General features: G+C 39.6%; 2 protein-coding genes across 3 annotated transcripts; one reads left to right on the top strand and one right to left on the bottom strand.

The window, feature by feature from the left end:
* Positions 1–714: 714 nt before the first annotated feature.
* LOC111867015 lies at positions 715–9646 on the bottom strand. The gene is made up of 4 exons (XM_023856472.1): positions 9638–9646; positions 8305–8472; positions 6851–7018; positions 715–907 (listed from the first exon to the last, which is right to left on the bottom strand). Exons 1-4 carry the CDS (start codon positions 9638–9640, stop codon positions 764–766), a joined length of 483 nt encoding a protein of 160 aa, XP_023712240.1. The 5' UTR covers positions 9641–9646; the 3' UTR covers positions 715–763.
* A 461-nt stretch (positions 9647–10107) lies between these two features.
* Positions 10108–12235, top strand: LOC111867023 (COMM domain-containing protein 10). 2 transcript variants are annotated; one of them, XM_023856485.1, is made up of 4 exons: positions 10108–10188; positions 10509–10716; positions 11429–11587; positions 11867–12235. In XM_023856485.1, exons 2-4 carry the CDS (start codon positions 10588–10590, stop codon positions 12071–12073), a joined length of 495 nt encoding a protein of 164 aa, XP_023712253.1. In that variant the 5' UTR covers positions 10108–10188; positions 10509–10587; the 3' UTR covers positions 12074–12235. The 2 variants fall into 2 exon arrangements, with proteins under 2 accessions (XP_023712253.1, XP_023712252.1); XM_023856484.2 differs by having other exon boundaries at positions 10116–10407.
* Positions 12236–16163: the final 3928 nt, after the last annotated feature.

Raw genomic sequence — 16163 nt, 5'->3', positions numbered from 1 at the left:
GAGTAATATCTATGCCAAAAGCACATGTGAGCTGATTAAATGCTGCGCCCCAGCAAGACTGACCCTGTATCAACTGTACTGTGCTCACATTATCTCAGTATTCCATTAATTACCAACATACAGCATGACAACATACAGGTACACTCATGGCACAACCAGACTTCATTATAATCCAATTCAACAATGAACATTACAAACAATTTGATGATATGATGAGTATATTCGTGCAGCGTTGCTCTCTATACTCATATCCAAACACTCCAGTCGATTATCAGTGGGGACACCGGCTGTACCGAATGACTCTTTCCGGGTTATTCTTTAGTTACTGAAGGTAAAAATGTCACGAATGCTTTGTTTCAAATCTTTCCAAGTCAACCACTTATGAAGCATTATTCCAACCAATGCTATGTAGCCTAAAATACTAAGAGCATAATAAAATAAACCCTAAATAGCACACGCTCGCCAGAACACTAATACACTTGTACAATACCTGTATATTCTAAAGGCATCTGGAATCGCTGGATTTTTGGACTTTGTCCTTTGTCCTGCTAGAACAAGCTCTTTCTAATGGACCCAGCAGAGTAGTTATGCCCCCCTCCCGCAAGAGAGGACTGAAATAGACACAGTTTCTGAAATGCTACATTCTCTTGTTTTTTGAACACCAGACAATGAACACAATCCAAAAACCCAGCAAGTGATTCTGAGTTATATACACTCCTTCAGTTAAGGTACAGGCTTCTAGGTCGGATTCAGTGTGTCACTGTTATTCTGCCCATCTTCTTTCTTGTTCACATTTCTTATTCTCCAAGGTCTGAACGGTTATTTGTCTCTTCATCCATCCTTTACACGTCGCTCTGCATTGCTTACTGCATGTCAGTCCCTCTGCTGCATCAGCTACACCAAAAGCCTGTTTAGATGTGCACAGCATGTGTTCAGAATGTGACGTAAAATTTATATACATTAAAAAGTCTCTGAGCTAGTGGGATGAGAGGTCTAAGAAAATAACAACTTCCATTAATGATAACTAACTCAGCTCCCTGGACTTACTTATGTAGCAGTAATTAAACTGGAAACACATACTGGAAAAATAAATTTCTTGGAAGAAGACAAGCTTCAGTCTGGTGGGAATAAGGGGTTTCATAAACTGACTGGCTGCATGCGAGTTACTGCCCTCTGGTATATATACATAGCATACTGTACTACCCCAATGTATATAACAGGAAAACCCGGACTTGCTGACCATTTGAGACAGATTTGGGTTGCTTGAGCAGGATGGAGTCAACACCAAATTCCAGTTCCAGACAATCAATCTAGAAGATCTAATGTCAAATATTAACCAACTTCACACAGATCACCTTTCCAGAGAAGCTACTACTTGCTCAACTACTCAATGAATTACCAAAATGTTATGGAATGCAAGGGTTCATTACCATTCACAGCCAGACACTGGCCCTTATCCTGAGCCAGATGATTTCACTCCATATTCCCTTCTGAATACACAGCATCAGCCTACCTTCACACTTTTCTGAGGACAACTGCAACTTGCAATTGCATTCGTGCGCTGTGCACTAATTTATATGGTGAAGACACACAAAACGGAACACATACTCCAAGACCATGGAGCAGGATCAGTTCCGTAATGCAGCGACACCCAACGTGTGGCGACATATGAGGTAGAGCTCTGCTGATGCAAAGTTATTGAGGGATGAATGCATGGTACATCTTATGCAAAATGAAGCAAGCATTCGTTGGAAAGAAAAGTGTCAGTAATCAGAGATGATTTACTCAGAGTGACCAAGAATTAGCTTCAGTTATGACACAGATCATTCAGGCAGTCAAGAAAATGCGTACGGAGGGAGGGGCATAACTGCACTGAATTTAAGTACAATTAAAAGCTATTCCTCTTGTGTCACTCCACTACATGAAACCTCTGAATTCCAATTCATAATATTAATGTCATTGCCTAATTTTATTAAAGAACATTTCACAATTTTCAGCTGACTCTTTCCCTCTAATGCAAAGGAGACTTAAAGCAAAAAGGAGTGTCTCAGTGCCAAACCACTTTTCTTTCTGATCTCATGACCGCTCAGTTTCTCTGCTGATATTCACAACAAAAAGATGTAAGCAATACTTTCATGATCCTTTTAATTAAATTCTCTGTACTACTTTATTTCTCCACAAGTAGAATCAAACCTTTATTTAACTTTCTTTTTATAATCAATATACCAAGTATACTGCAGAAATATATCTTGTCTGCAATGTCCAATACAGCATAATTTGTATCCATCTGACCAATCCATAACAGTTATCTCAATATACTGAATTCAAGCAATATATCGATCTGAAACTATCTGATCAACAAATTTACTCACATGTAATGGCAGAAGAGCACAGATAACACAGCAAAAAGCACATGATGCTGCTGAATTATGTGTATAAACTGTTGATCCATTTCAGTGATTACACTCTACTAATCATGAGCTTCCAACGCTGAATTAACATAACTGCAGGAGAACGTCATGTCATGTCATGTAATGTGTGTTTCCACTCAACACAAGAGATCCTTGTGCATATTCATCAGCCAGAATCAAATGGAACTCATTTGCATGGATGTTTTGTACCATGGGACTCAGTTCATTATACGTCAGTTAGAAAGGTTAGCAACAGCAATAAACTGCAATATATTGTAGCATTCTACAAAATCAAACCATGCCACACACAGGAAACCTGTCTTACTTACAACATCAAAACTGTGTCATGCTACAACTCACATACTGTTCCTTTAGGCTAAACCCATCTCTACTGCTCTATGATTTACTGCACACATAAACATGTAAGCGCTGATGTCTCTTCAGACTACTCTGATAACTGAATGAATTATTACATACATCACAGCAAAATGGCTGCTCCTGACTTTGTATGCGCTTATGTGCCTTAAGATGACTCTGCTGACTGAATGACTTTTTTCATACATCACAACAAAACGGCTTCTCCCCACTATGTATGCGCTGATGTTTCTTCCAACTACGACGATCACTGAAGGACTTATTGCATACATCACAGCAAAATGGCTTTTCACCACTATGTATGCGCTGATGTTTCTTCCAACTACGACGATCACTGAAGGACTTATTGCATACATCACAGCAAAATGGCTTTTCACCACTATGTATGCGCTGATGTTTCTTCCAACTACGACGATCACTGAAGGACTTATTGCATACATCACAGCAAAATGGCTTTTCACCACTATGTATGCGCTGATGTTTCTTCCAACTACGACGATCACTGAATGACTTATTACATACATCACAGCAAAATGGCTTTTCACCAGTATGTATGCGCTGATGTGTCTTCAGATGACTCTGCTGACTAAATGACTTTTTACATACATCACAGATAAATGGCTTTTCACCACTATGTATGTGTCGATGTATCTTCAGACTAATCTGATGACTGAATGACTTATTACATACATCACAGCAAAATGGCTTTTCACCAGTATGTATGCGCTGATGTGTCTTCAGAGAACCCTGCTGACTGAATGACTTATTACATACATCACAACAAAATGGCTTCTCTCCACTATGTATGCGCTGATGTGTCTTCAGACTACTCTGCTGACTGAATGACTTATTACATACATCACAGCAAAATGGCTTTTCACCAGTATGTATGTGCTGATGTGTCTTCAGATGACTCTGCTTTCTAAATGACTTTTTACATACTTCACAGAAATATGGCTTCTCCCCACTATGTATGCATTGGTGTGCCTTCAGACTACTCTGCTGACTGAAAGACTTCTTACACATGATGCAACAAAATGGCTGCTCCCCACTATGTATGTGCTGATGTGCTATCAGAATTTCCTCTTGACTGAATGAATCACCACACTCATCACAAGAATATTGGCGCTCGTCACCATGTATGGGTTGAAGTTCATTCAAATTACCCTGGAAAATGAGAGTAAATAACATGATAAATCCTAATAGCAAGAACAATAAGCTTGAAGCCTCAATACAGTGAGATGTTAAATTCGTTAGGCATGAGAGTGGTGATGGAAGGGGGAGGGAGGGACCGAGGCTCCTAGAATGAAATAACAATAAAGCCTGAGCTAAAAAATGATACTAAGAAAGGCTGCATATGGCCCGGCAAAACCCCCCTACATATTACAATAAAAGGCATCAAGAAGAATAATAGCACAGTGTCAGTTCAATAGACATGTCCACCATGATACCATGAGAAAATCCACATGAGTCACCTCCTAGGTTGCCACACAGGATTCCTTGACAACGTAAACATTCGGCTTTTGCCAGAAAATGGTCACTACTTCTGGATGTGTGAAATGGTATTGGGCACACCATACTGTAGAAGGAGGCGTGCAAACGACTTGCAACAGCTACATATGTATATAAAATGTATACAGAAGTATGCAGTCACTTCACAGATTATGATACCTCACACTTTTGAAGTGCACGCGTCCCACTTCTCGAAGCAGTCCACGACACACAGCGCAACATCAGACTTTGAACAATAGAAAATGGGGCTCATGCATTTCTCATTTAGTGACACATGACGTCTTTGTTTCCCTTTGGTTGGCCAGTGTTGTGAATGTTTCACCTCCAGTCGACTAGTTGGGCCCCAGATGAACTGAGGTTCCCCTGAAAAACGCCACTGACCATGATATTCGTTTGTGCAATTAAAGAATCATCTTGGGGGAGGGTTTCCAGCAAAATCGAATAAATTATGTTGACTGACAAAGTGACACTATCACCTGTTAGTAACACTCGCACAATAGTGATGCAAAGTAATTGTAATATTAGTCAAAAAGAGTGCCAGACGGACACTGATACCAAAAGTCACAGTGATGAAGATGCTTTTTACTCACAAAGTAATACCGGCTCAATGGGTTTATAGCCCTTCTGACACACAAAATAAAATATTGTGACGTATTTTCGCTATGCAGACACCCCACCCCCTCAACCCCCAGCGGTGACATAACAGCATCGGAGCAACAGCGGCTGCTACAGTTACAGGCCAGTAAACATTCTGCCCTCCCCCCGTGGTGACATAACAGCACTTCCCACTGTGACATAACAGGGGACACCGCCGTTAACACGAGGCAACAGAGAACGGTATAAAAATCTGGCTGAGCAGTATGTGAGCAGAGTGTGTGATCAGGAATGACACAGTGTGGATTGTGTAGTCGCGGAGAGCAGTGGAAGTAAATTGTGATACTGCCGATGGCAGTAATTGTGTAACTGTTAATTGTATAAGTATGCAAGCAAATGTGGAATAAACTCACTATATTCAATATGGCGTGAAGTTATTTGTTGCGTTATATACCCAACACGTGACAATATATAAAGAACTATATGACAGTCTGACACTGACTTTCAAACTGACGAAGAAATATATGACAATGCAACACTGACTTCCTAACTGATAATTTGCTACTGAAAACCAATCCTTGAATATGTCACATTTCCTTGAAAGCTCTGGAAGCACTGACATGCCAGCACAGATGAATATTTACTCCTCAGTTCTCAAAACAAAGCTGGGCTCTATTTGGCTGACCACACCACAAACAGTCATATCTAAATGTAAATAGTATCAAAACCAGTACCATTATAAACAATTTCATTGTTCAGAGCTAACGAATGAACCACCGACATGAACCTGCATGGGTTTGTTTTGGTTTCAAACCCAAGATCAAACTGTCACCACTCCCAAAGGGAGCAGGAGTCCTGTCATGTCTATATATAAATATATAACATTTTGCGAACACAGGGTGCTACTTGCTGTAGATATATATAACATTCATCTGTTAAAGGTTAAGGGTTAATTGGAACCCCTTCTGCTGGTGCAAGGAATGTCTAAGTGTAGGGGGACAGCATTTTCAACACTTTTTGTGACCTGTGAATTGTATACTTCATTCCACAAGTTACTGGCCACAAGCATACTGATTCATTGCCAAAATTTGTATGCGCCTTGCAGCCAGCAGTGTGTCAGTCGCTGTGAAATGCAGAGCTGTAAACAGGCCANTTCAGGCTCATTGAGGTTAGAAAGTGCTGCATAGCGATTAGCAGTCGAAGGGAACTGTCCACTATGCTGTATTCCAATTGTATATTCCATTTCACCACAATTGTGTCAATACACTTGTATTAGGATGTGTTGCCAACACCAGTTCTTCACTATTGCTTTCTACACCTTTTACACATTCTTTGCATCTAATGTTCAGTCACCTTTCTGTCTGAGAGAAAGCAACAAAAGAATCTGTCATGACAACCAGTCACCTGATAGCAGGTGCAGGGGTAACTCTAACGGTGTCAGGTATATTAAATTTACTTCAAACAAAGGGCAACAGTTAACATGTGTCTATATTCAGTCACACATTGTCACACATCTTTAGAGAATCATTAGTCATCCTGTTACAAATCCTCAACATAATGACACCTCTATGTTATTACATGGATACAGACTGCATGGGAGACAGAAAACAAATGATAACTTCAGCATTTATAGATCCTGGGAACTCTATGATGTAGTACCAAAGCACTGCTTCGGGGAAGCGACAGACAAGGAAAATCTGAAGAATTTTTCCTGTAGAGAATTTACCGCAGACATTCAGTTTATACAGTACTTCATTTCGTCTATCAGATCTGCTCAAAAGAAAATGGGACATCACAAGCAACATTCTACAAGCTACAGTTGCCTGGAGACATTTCAGGAAAAAGAAACCTTCAGAATCTAGTCAACAGCGCAGTGGAGTTGTTTCATGTTCACAGACAAGACAAGCAGCATTTCTGCACATTTGTGTCATCTGCCTAACAGTGCACATACAGCTCACCTCAGGTTCAGCCTTTATTTCAGGAAATGTTAGTGGGACAGGATCCTCTTCCTCATCTGCATCTGAGGCTGCCTCAGCTTTTACATTCATGGCCTGATTTGCATCATGAGGTGTTGGGCATCTCTCACCATATGGACCCACTGAAGCATTCTCCAAATTTCTACAGTTCTGTAAAAACCATCATATCCTTCTCAGAAATGGATGCACAACACCACACATTAAAAAGGCGTATGCTCTCCTTGCTATGGCTGTTTCTCGTAACATTAAACTCATAAGAGCTGTTCTGTATAGATGTTCTTCTCTACAGCTATCACGATCACTAGAAAGTACTCGGTTCATAGCTCAGTGACCTTCCCGAGAAACTATCAGTCACAAGGGCAGTACAGAAAATATCTGTTTTGGTACCTAAAAACATCATAATAAAGAGCTCCACAACTTGTAACCTTCATTCACCAAGCATAATTACATGATCAAGTCAAGGAGGATGAGATAGGCAGCTCATATAGCAGGCATGGGGGAGAAGAGGAATGAATACAGGATAAGTTGAGAAAGCCAGAAAGGGCTCATTACTGTGATCACACATGCTCATCACGGCTCTGTATCCTAAAGGAAACAGACCCAGTACAAACCCTTCCAAATTATTTCTTTCAAATCCACACTTAGGTCTCCCAAGTGGTCTGCTTCGCTAGGGTTTTCCCTCCAAAACTTTGTATGCATTTCTCACTGTTGCATGTGCACTACATGACTTACCCACATCGCTCTCCTTGAATGCATTGCTCTCCTAAATAATATCCCAAACCGTTATCACCCAAGTGTATGAAAGTCCCCACGTGTATTATGCAAACAAACAGAAGTGTGTCACATAATATTTAGTTTCTTTGGCCAAGACAACTGACATACAATAAAATTCATGTCTGTGCACACAAGCATGAAACACGCAGAATTCTTTCAGGAAACATTTCTTCAGCTCTATACAGTACAATTTTTGCCACTCTTGTTACAAGAGAATGCAGAATCTTGTGTAACCTTGAAACCTGTTCATCACATGATAAATATCTTGTGGGGTTCATTGGAATTAGCTCACAAGAGTCCTAGTAACTTATTGGTTCTAACAAGTGTATCACTAACTAACTGAGAACAGTTCCGTGACTCCCTAAGGATTTTTGCTGCTATAGAATTTCTCTAAGATACAGTTCCGTTTATGCAAAATTTAATTTCATCTGCATCAGAACTGCTTAAAAGGAAACAGAAGCGGTACATCACAAGCAGGATACATTCGACAAACTATAACTGTCTAGAGACACTTCAGAAAAAGGCCTTCAAAGGCGAGTCAGCAGCACAGTGGAGTTGTTTCAAGTGCACAGACAGACAGAAATAGATGAGAAAGACAACTGAAATTCCTGCCTACTTGTGATATCTGCCTAACAGTGGACATACATTAACATACAGCTCACCTCAGGTTCAGCCTTTATCTCCTGAAATGTTATTCGTACAGGATCCGCTTCCTCTTGCAAGTCTGAGACATCCTCGGCTTTAATATTCATTGCCTGGCTTGCATCATGACTTGCTGGGTATGTCTCACCATATGGACCCACTAAAACGTTCTCTGAATTTGTACAGTTCTGTAAAGGCATCACATCTTCTGTCAGTCATGGCTGTACAACACCACACTTGAAACAATATATATGCTCTCCCTGCTGCAGCTGTTTCTCATTACATCTAACCCATAACAGTTGCTCTGTACAGATTTCTTCTCTACAGACTTCATAATCTTAGCAAGTGTGAAGTTCATAATGCAGGGACCTTCCTGAGAAACCTGTGGTCCCTGTGGAAGTACAGACAATACGTATCTGCTCTTTATGGAACCTAAGCACTCATTATTGTGTTCACACATGCCCATTATAACTTTGCATCCTGACACAAACAAACACAGTCCATAACCCCATAATTGTACCTTTAAAATGCATCTCCACAACTGTCTCCCAAGTGATCTCATTCTTTCAGGTCTTCTGTCAAAATTTTTGTATGCATTTCTCATTCTCACATGCTTGCTATATGACCTACCCATATCATGATCTGAACAGCCATTCACAGGACCTGAAGCAGCTTGCAGCATCTCAATTGGAGTTGCCAACAAAGCCAACAGGCACTAGACTGATAGAAACCATAAAAAATACTGGGAATTCATAATTGGACTTAGACAGGCAAAGGGTTTTATAGTAGGACCCTCTGCCAGAAGAACGAAAGATCTGTTGAGATTATACAGAGATTAATTAAGATGGGTGGTAGGATTACTTACCAGACACTACCACCAGAAAGGACACCTTTACAAGTTGGGACTGACAGACAACCCAACATGTGAAAATGAATCAGCAGCACACATCCTGTGTGATTGTGGGGCCACAGCTTATTTAATATTTTGTCACTTGTGACTATTATAATGGCCCTATAAGCAGGGTCCTACACTTTATTAAAAATGTAGGATTAATAAAGGGCTAATCCAAGGGGAAACAGAACAGTTCATTGAAGGTCGCAGTGCCAGGGGCGGTCTTTATGGCCTAACCCTTACATACATACACACACATACATAACCATAACACTTCCTTGAATTGATCCTTCTCCCACAAAATAATGCAGATTGTTACAATATGAAGAACCATGTAAACTTCCTACATGGATTACGAAAACTAACACAAGCTTGGCATAAAAAGTTTAGTTTCTTAAGATATGAGAATTGACTGATGACAATAAAATTCTTGTCTGTGCACACAAGCACAAAACACTCACCATCCTTTCTGTCACAGCAGGAAATGTTTCTTCAGCTCTCTGTAGCAGAATTCTCGGCATTCCTGTTGCAAGAGAATGCAGAATCTTTCATAACCTTGAAACTTAATTTATCACACGTGGGTAGAAAATTAATTAATATACAAGAATCCTAGTGATATTGCATCACATTTCTAACAAGTGTACCAGTAACTAGCTCTGAATATTTGCCCAAGTCTGTAACATACTAATTATTTTGAACATACACACTAATGTCGACTTCTTTGCCCTTACAGCAGAGACCGGTAGAGACCGGCAGTGAGCAGCCGCTTGAACCCTTGAACCCCTTGAAAACGGTCACAACCGTCACAACCAATGAACCAATGAACGATGAGGGCAGTGAGCGCAATCAGTGCCAACACGTGAACGGTGAGCGCAGTCAGAACTACAAATACAAATATGAATACATTCTTTGCTGTGTCTGACCTCTGGTGGTGAAATGATAAATGAACCGTTGTACTCAAAGTGGGTGTGACGTTATGTAGTGATCAGTGGACGTTATTGAAACGGCCACGGTTAGCAACTTTTTTTTCTAATCAAAATTTTGATTCTTGAATAAAACAGTGTATATTTTGTTTGCCTTTATTTCGCTGGAGTTCATTTGACATGTATTTCCAAGTGTCGAGTTGCTGTTGACGATTGTTTGTGGTTAAATTAACACTGATATTTGTTTTGTTCGTTCTAACTGGTAGCCCTCCTACAATAATGGCAAATTGGATTAACGTTACCCCAAGGTTAATATATTTTGTGGGCAATCTTTTAAATAAATAATGCTTTACTTTTAAAATTCCACCGTGAGTTGTCTATCCAAATGTTTCTTCCACATTATTTTTAGTTTGAGGAGAGCTGTTGATCTAATAAACAATTTAGATGCATCAAAGTTTCCACTTCTTCTGAACCGCATCACCCAAGCAATGCAAAACGGTGCTACCAATGAGAAGGCCTTCAGTAATGAAGAGGAAGAGAAGTTGCAGGTTTCACTTGGCCTGCAGAGGTCAGACCTGAAACTACTCCTTCAATCTACCACATTCATTATAGAACAGGTACTGGCTTTTAATTTTATGCTTGAATTTCTATAAGGGGACCTGGTGGCCTCAGTATGATTTTGGACTCTCAGTCAGAGAGTTTTGAGTCTGAGCTCTTTAGCAAATCTTTGCATGGATTTTTCTTCTGGGAGATTGCAACTTTCGCCTCTAAGGTAAAGCTATCCATGTAACAGGCTGTGAAAGCCCATAGAGTTGTGAGACATTTCCTAGACAGATGGCAGTGAGGTTATCAGCCTTATGCACTGGCTCCCCTTTACCCCCAGGTAGATTCCAGGTACTAATTTCTGTCACAGGCTGAGTCGGAACACGGCTGCAGTGCAGCTGGTAGGATTAAAACAATTGAAGATTCCAATGACATCATCGGGAATCGAACCTGTTACCTTCTGGCTTTTAGCATAGTGAACTTTCACCTCTACCAAAGATAAAACTCTGGGAGTGTGTAGAATATCAGTGTTCCTCTCCCCAGTGGTTTGCAGGCCACATGAAGCCGTGTGTACTGTCTGCCCATTATTCTCATGATCACCCTATCAGTGAGAGAAAGGATTTGCTCTGTGGGTTCTGACATGTTACACGTGAATTCTAGAAAGTTGCATGAGTGGACAAAGGCTAGAGCGTCAGAGAAGTCAATACTGACACTACACACACACACACACACCATACTTTATTTCTGTTTATTTACTCTGAAGCATGTGATTATTTTGTGTTTAAGGCTGCATATTACATGACAAAACCATCAGTTCTGCAGAGACATCTGTCAGATACATTGAAGCTTAATGATGACAAGTCTGAAGCATTTGTAAATGCCTGGATAAGTTCAGCAAAGGGAATTGTGGAACATCTGCGACAGAGGTCTTTGTTTCCAGCACAGGTTGGTGAACTGTCAGAAATAAGTTCTTTTAGTCTGTGACAGCAAACTAGAGCAACAGGTCTCATTAGATTGTATGTTCACCCATTATGGTCTTAGAAACAAGTTGTGAAGTTTAATTGATATATGAATCAGGAAATGGTGGTGATAATCATTTTATATGTCAAATTTCAATTGAGGAAGACAACAGATCCTGCAAAGCCCTGATGCTATTCAGTGTGTTAATTTCAGTGAATTATCCTCATTATAAGTACAATATATTTTACTGTGGATTGCTTACAGCTTGAAGATGTCAGATGGTCTCTCAACCTTCAGACTGCTTCTGATTCGCAGACAAAGCAGGTCATTCCAAAGGCAGTGTTTCAGTTTGGACTGAAAACCAATGAAAACTCTCGTGAGAACGTGACAGTTGGGTTTACACATGAAGAAGTATATGAATTCTATAAACATCTTGAAACAATTCAGAGCCAGCTGGATGGACTGCATTGAATGTTTAGCTATTTGCATTACATTTTGTTTAGGTGGAAAAGTGATTTTGTGGTACAGAACAGGAAAAACATATCGGATATTTTCATGTACATGTACAGCAAAACTGCTTGTTGTATACATTGTATCTCAGGAGATAGAAAAAAATATAAGCACTAAAACACATGCTGTTTATATATACCTTGAGTAACACAATTTTGAGCCATAGATATTTTATGTATACAGCATATATTATGGGAATAAGGGTGCATCATTGTCAATTAATGATGTGGACTGTTGCATCATAAGAAAGTTAACGGATGTTATTTTCAACATACTTCTGGTATGCTTATACCATTAGGAAGTTCATACATACTATCATGATTTTAGTGTATGTATGTATTTATTTCATCTCTATAGATCATTGTTACATGATATAGGACAAGTCAGTTACTGATTACAATAAGAAAATAAAGTTACAATACTTAAAATTGTTTACAGTAGTTTACAATAGTTAAGATTTCACATAGTGTGAGGTGGAATCCATATTAGGTCCCTCGGCACATCGGCTTCAATATGTCCTGTTGTGTCTGTTCTGGTGATAATGTTTATGGAGAATGTGATGGAATGAGGATTGGCAGGGGAAACCGAAGTACTCGGTGAAAACCTGCCCCAGCACCATACAGGGTTTGGATTGACAATTGGATTTATTGAACTCTAATAAACCGTAACTACAAACAATTACAACTCGCTCACTAAACCAGCAACAGGGCATTCTGTAGGAGCCAGGACCCCTCCCTAAGGGAAGAAGAGACTATCAACAGGTTAACTGCTGGCACTGTAGGAACTGGAGAGGTGACTGCTAAGATGCCATGTTTTGGCATATGTGTGCCATATTAAACATATATAATTAAGAATACTGTCTTGTGGGATGCTGTGCATTCTGGTAGAAGTTTATGAGTGTTCTGGAGGAACATACTTCCTCCATTTTCTGTAATGTGGTGCCATGTTGTCTGGTAGAAGTTTACTCATGTTCCAAACTTCTGTACCAAGTTACATGGTGTCAAGCTCCAGAAGACAGTGCTATGCATATCACATACTAATGGCATGTATTTGCACCCTTACAAAGATAACATGGGCATATGTGAAGACATGACCAGCTATGTGATAGGTAGATACTTTCACAGAAAGTCTTTCTCCTAAGGTAATGTGCTGACATACTACAGCTGCTAAAGGGAACATTATTCTATGATTAATCCTACTGATATTTAATTGATTCTGTCACGTTTTATTGGGTGTGTGCACATGAGCCCCATCATTTCCAGTGAACACCAGCTCTAATGTAACAGTTACCTTTGTCCCTGGAGACTGACAGAATATATTCAGACACCCATTTTGAGTAAATCCCTAGTCACCATGTCATGGAATGTCCTGAAGTCTGGAAAAAGGTAGTTTTCCTTGTGCTTAAACCCATTCCATGAATACATGGGGGAGTGGAGGATCCCTTTGCATTCTTGAGCTCAGAACTAACTGGAAGTGACTGGTCAACTTTAGGTCATGCCTGAAAACAGATTAGAGATGCAGCTTCACAATATAAAATCAATATTCAAACTTGCCTCCCAGCAGACAAGGCTTAAAACATAACTTTGGAAATATCGTTATGATTAAGATAAGCGAGAGTCGTGGTGACAATGGATCTTTCGGAAATAACTTGAATGATTTACGTGGACCCCATTGAAGTACCTACTGAACCGGGAAGTTTGTGGTGGCTAGTGATTTTTCCTCGTTCTCCGTGTCTTGGTACCCCGTATTAGCGAATGAGGTTAAGTCACGCTGTCCTGACTGTCCTGACTGTCCTGACCTTGGTAACCTCTTGTGTGAGCCCTTGGAACCAACAATTACTAGCGATGTTTTGCTGTCGGTGACCCATAAAACGATAGTTTTTGATAAATTTTATCACTATTATCCCTAATTAGGAAAACTGAAAGGCGAAAAATTAATTACAACGCTCTTTCATATATTTGAATTATTCGATAGTTTGCAACAATCGAACTGTTCGATAGCATTTTATCGATTTAATCAATGAAACGATCTGACGTAAAGTTTGGAGGGTCTGGAGGTGGAAATATGATAATAAATTTTGCAGTACGTAAATTAATTGCTACAAAATAACAGTCTTTACCATTCGAAAAAGTGTGGATACTCGAAGTAACTTAACGGCAATTATTAATATTTGGTATGTTAAAAATAAAGTGTCTTAAGTATTGAACAGATCTTTTGCTGCTGAATTGTGGAATGTCATTCTACCTACCTCAGTTGCATGGTGCAAATTATACCAGCTCAGAATTTTTTATTTCTGGTTCTTGTACAGTGGAAATTTAATTATCGTAGTAGACAAACATTGTTTGAATTTATAATAAATATGGCAGCAAATTGCAGTAAATATAATGTAAACATTGTGTTGCACAGTGGTTAGTAAGTGTTGAAGTAGGCTAATATGCATAGGAAATATCAGTTGTTTCTCTCTCTTGCCTAAAGTATTTCTTTATCGTCAGTTAAAAATTGATAGCCTCCCGATATTAACTATAGACAGTGACAAAACGTATAGGAATTAAATGCCTGCATGTGGAACTGCACAGATATATTACTTGGCAAAAATCACCCAGCTGCACTGCAAGGAACAATGGCACCTCCTAATTTGTATCCAGTTTTATATCTGCCTTTGTATGTTGTTTCCAGCATTTCAATGTGACAAGATGCAGTGAGATCGAGTTTTACAAGAGAATGTTTCGTTTTCTTGTGGGTATATTTTCTTAGTATTTGGCCCATCAGATACATACTGTACCAAAGACAGCTTTGAGAAATGGGCCCATTGATTCTAATCTTCTTCACCAGCCGTTTATAATTTTCATGTATAATCTGTTTCAACAGAGATGTTGTGACAAGAGGTTGGAGAAAACTGCACAGTGAGGAGATTCATAACTTGTACTCTTCTCCAAGTATAATTAGAATGATCAAGTCAAGGAGGATGAAGTGGGCAGGTCATGTAGCGCAAACGGGGGAGACGAGGAATGCATATAGGATATAGGTGAGAAAGCCAGAAGGAAAGAGACCACTGGGAAGATCAAGGCATAGGTGGGTGGATAATATTAAAATGTATCTTAGAGAGACAGGATGGGATGGTATGGATTGGATTCATCTGGCTCAGGATAGGGACTAGTGGATGGCTCTAGTGAACATGGTAATGAATCTTCAGGTTCCATAAAATGCTAGGAAATTCTCAAGTAGCTGCAGAATTGGCGGCTCGTCCAGAAGGGCTCAGCTCCATGAGTAAGTAAGTATCTGTTTCAACCTCAAAATTCATTAACACTTCAAACCTTGCTATCTTCCACATCTCCCTGTTCCCCCATTCATACCCATTACTACCTGCCTGATACCCTTAGCATCAAACTGAAAACAAGTGTCAGAACTGCCCACATTCAAGCAAACATTACAGCGACAACGCAAGTATCATTGCTTAGCAACAGTGAGTAAACACCGGTTGCTAGGCAAAGCCTACAACAATACGGACAGTGGTGTGTTTTTTGTGCGGTCCGATACAACGTGATGTAAGAAGAATTCAATTCTTCGAGTTCATGTGTGTATACTGTGCAACTATAATAAATAATTACGGAATAATTCAACAAGTGGTTGTCCCTTCATACATCAACATCCAACACAGGTATCTTGTAAACATTTTCTGTACATGTTAATGAAAATTCATCACAGATGTACAACATGTAATACTTGCAGCATTTAAAAATTGTAGTATTGAACATGGAAAAGATAATCCTCAAAATACACACAAGAACAAACATGATGGTAAAGATATTGTCTGCTTCTTTAGTATGAAGATATGCTTATTTTGAGTCAAACTACAAACATGTAATTCATAATGCTTTGTATGTATATAAATATTACTCATCATCATCAGTAATCTGTCAAGACGACAGGTCCACAGTCTCTTCCAAAACAATTCCTCCATTTAATGCGATCTAGAACTTTCTCCTTCAAATGACAGTATCCTCTTCTGTCCCCAAGGTCATCCAGCATCTTCTTACGTCTTCTTGTCACT

The sequence above is a fragment of the Cryptotermes secundus genome, unplaced genomic scaffold, assembly GCF_002891405.2.
Source record: "Cryptotermes secundus unplaced genomic scaffold, Csec_1.0 scaffold1483, whole genome shotgun sequence".
NCBI classification, from domain to species: Eukaryota; Metazoa; Arthropoda; class Insecta; order Blattodea; family Kalotermitidae; genus Cryptotermes; species Cryptotermes secundus.
The sequence above is the reverse complement of the archived record's forward strand: the minus strand, read 5'-3'. Positions and strand labels throughout refer to the sequence as shown.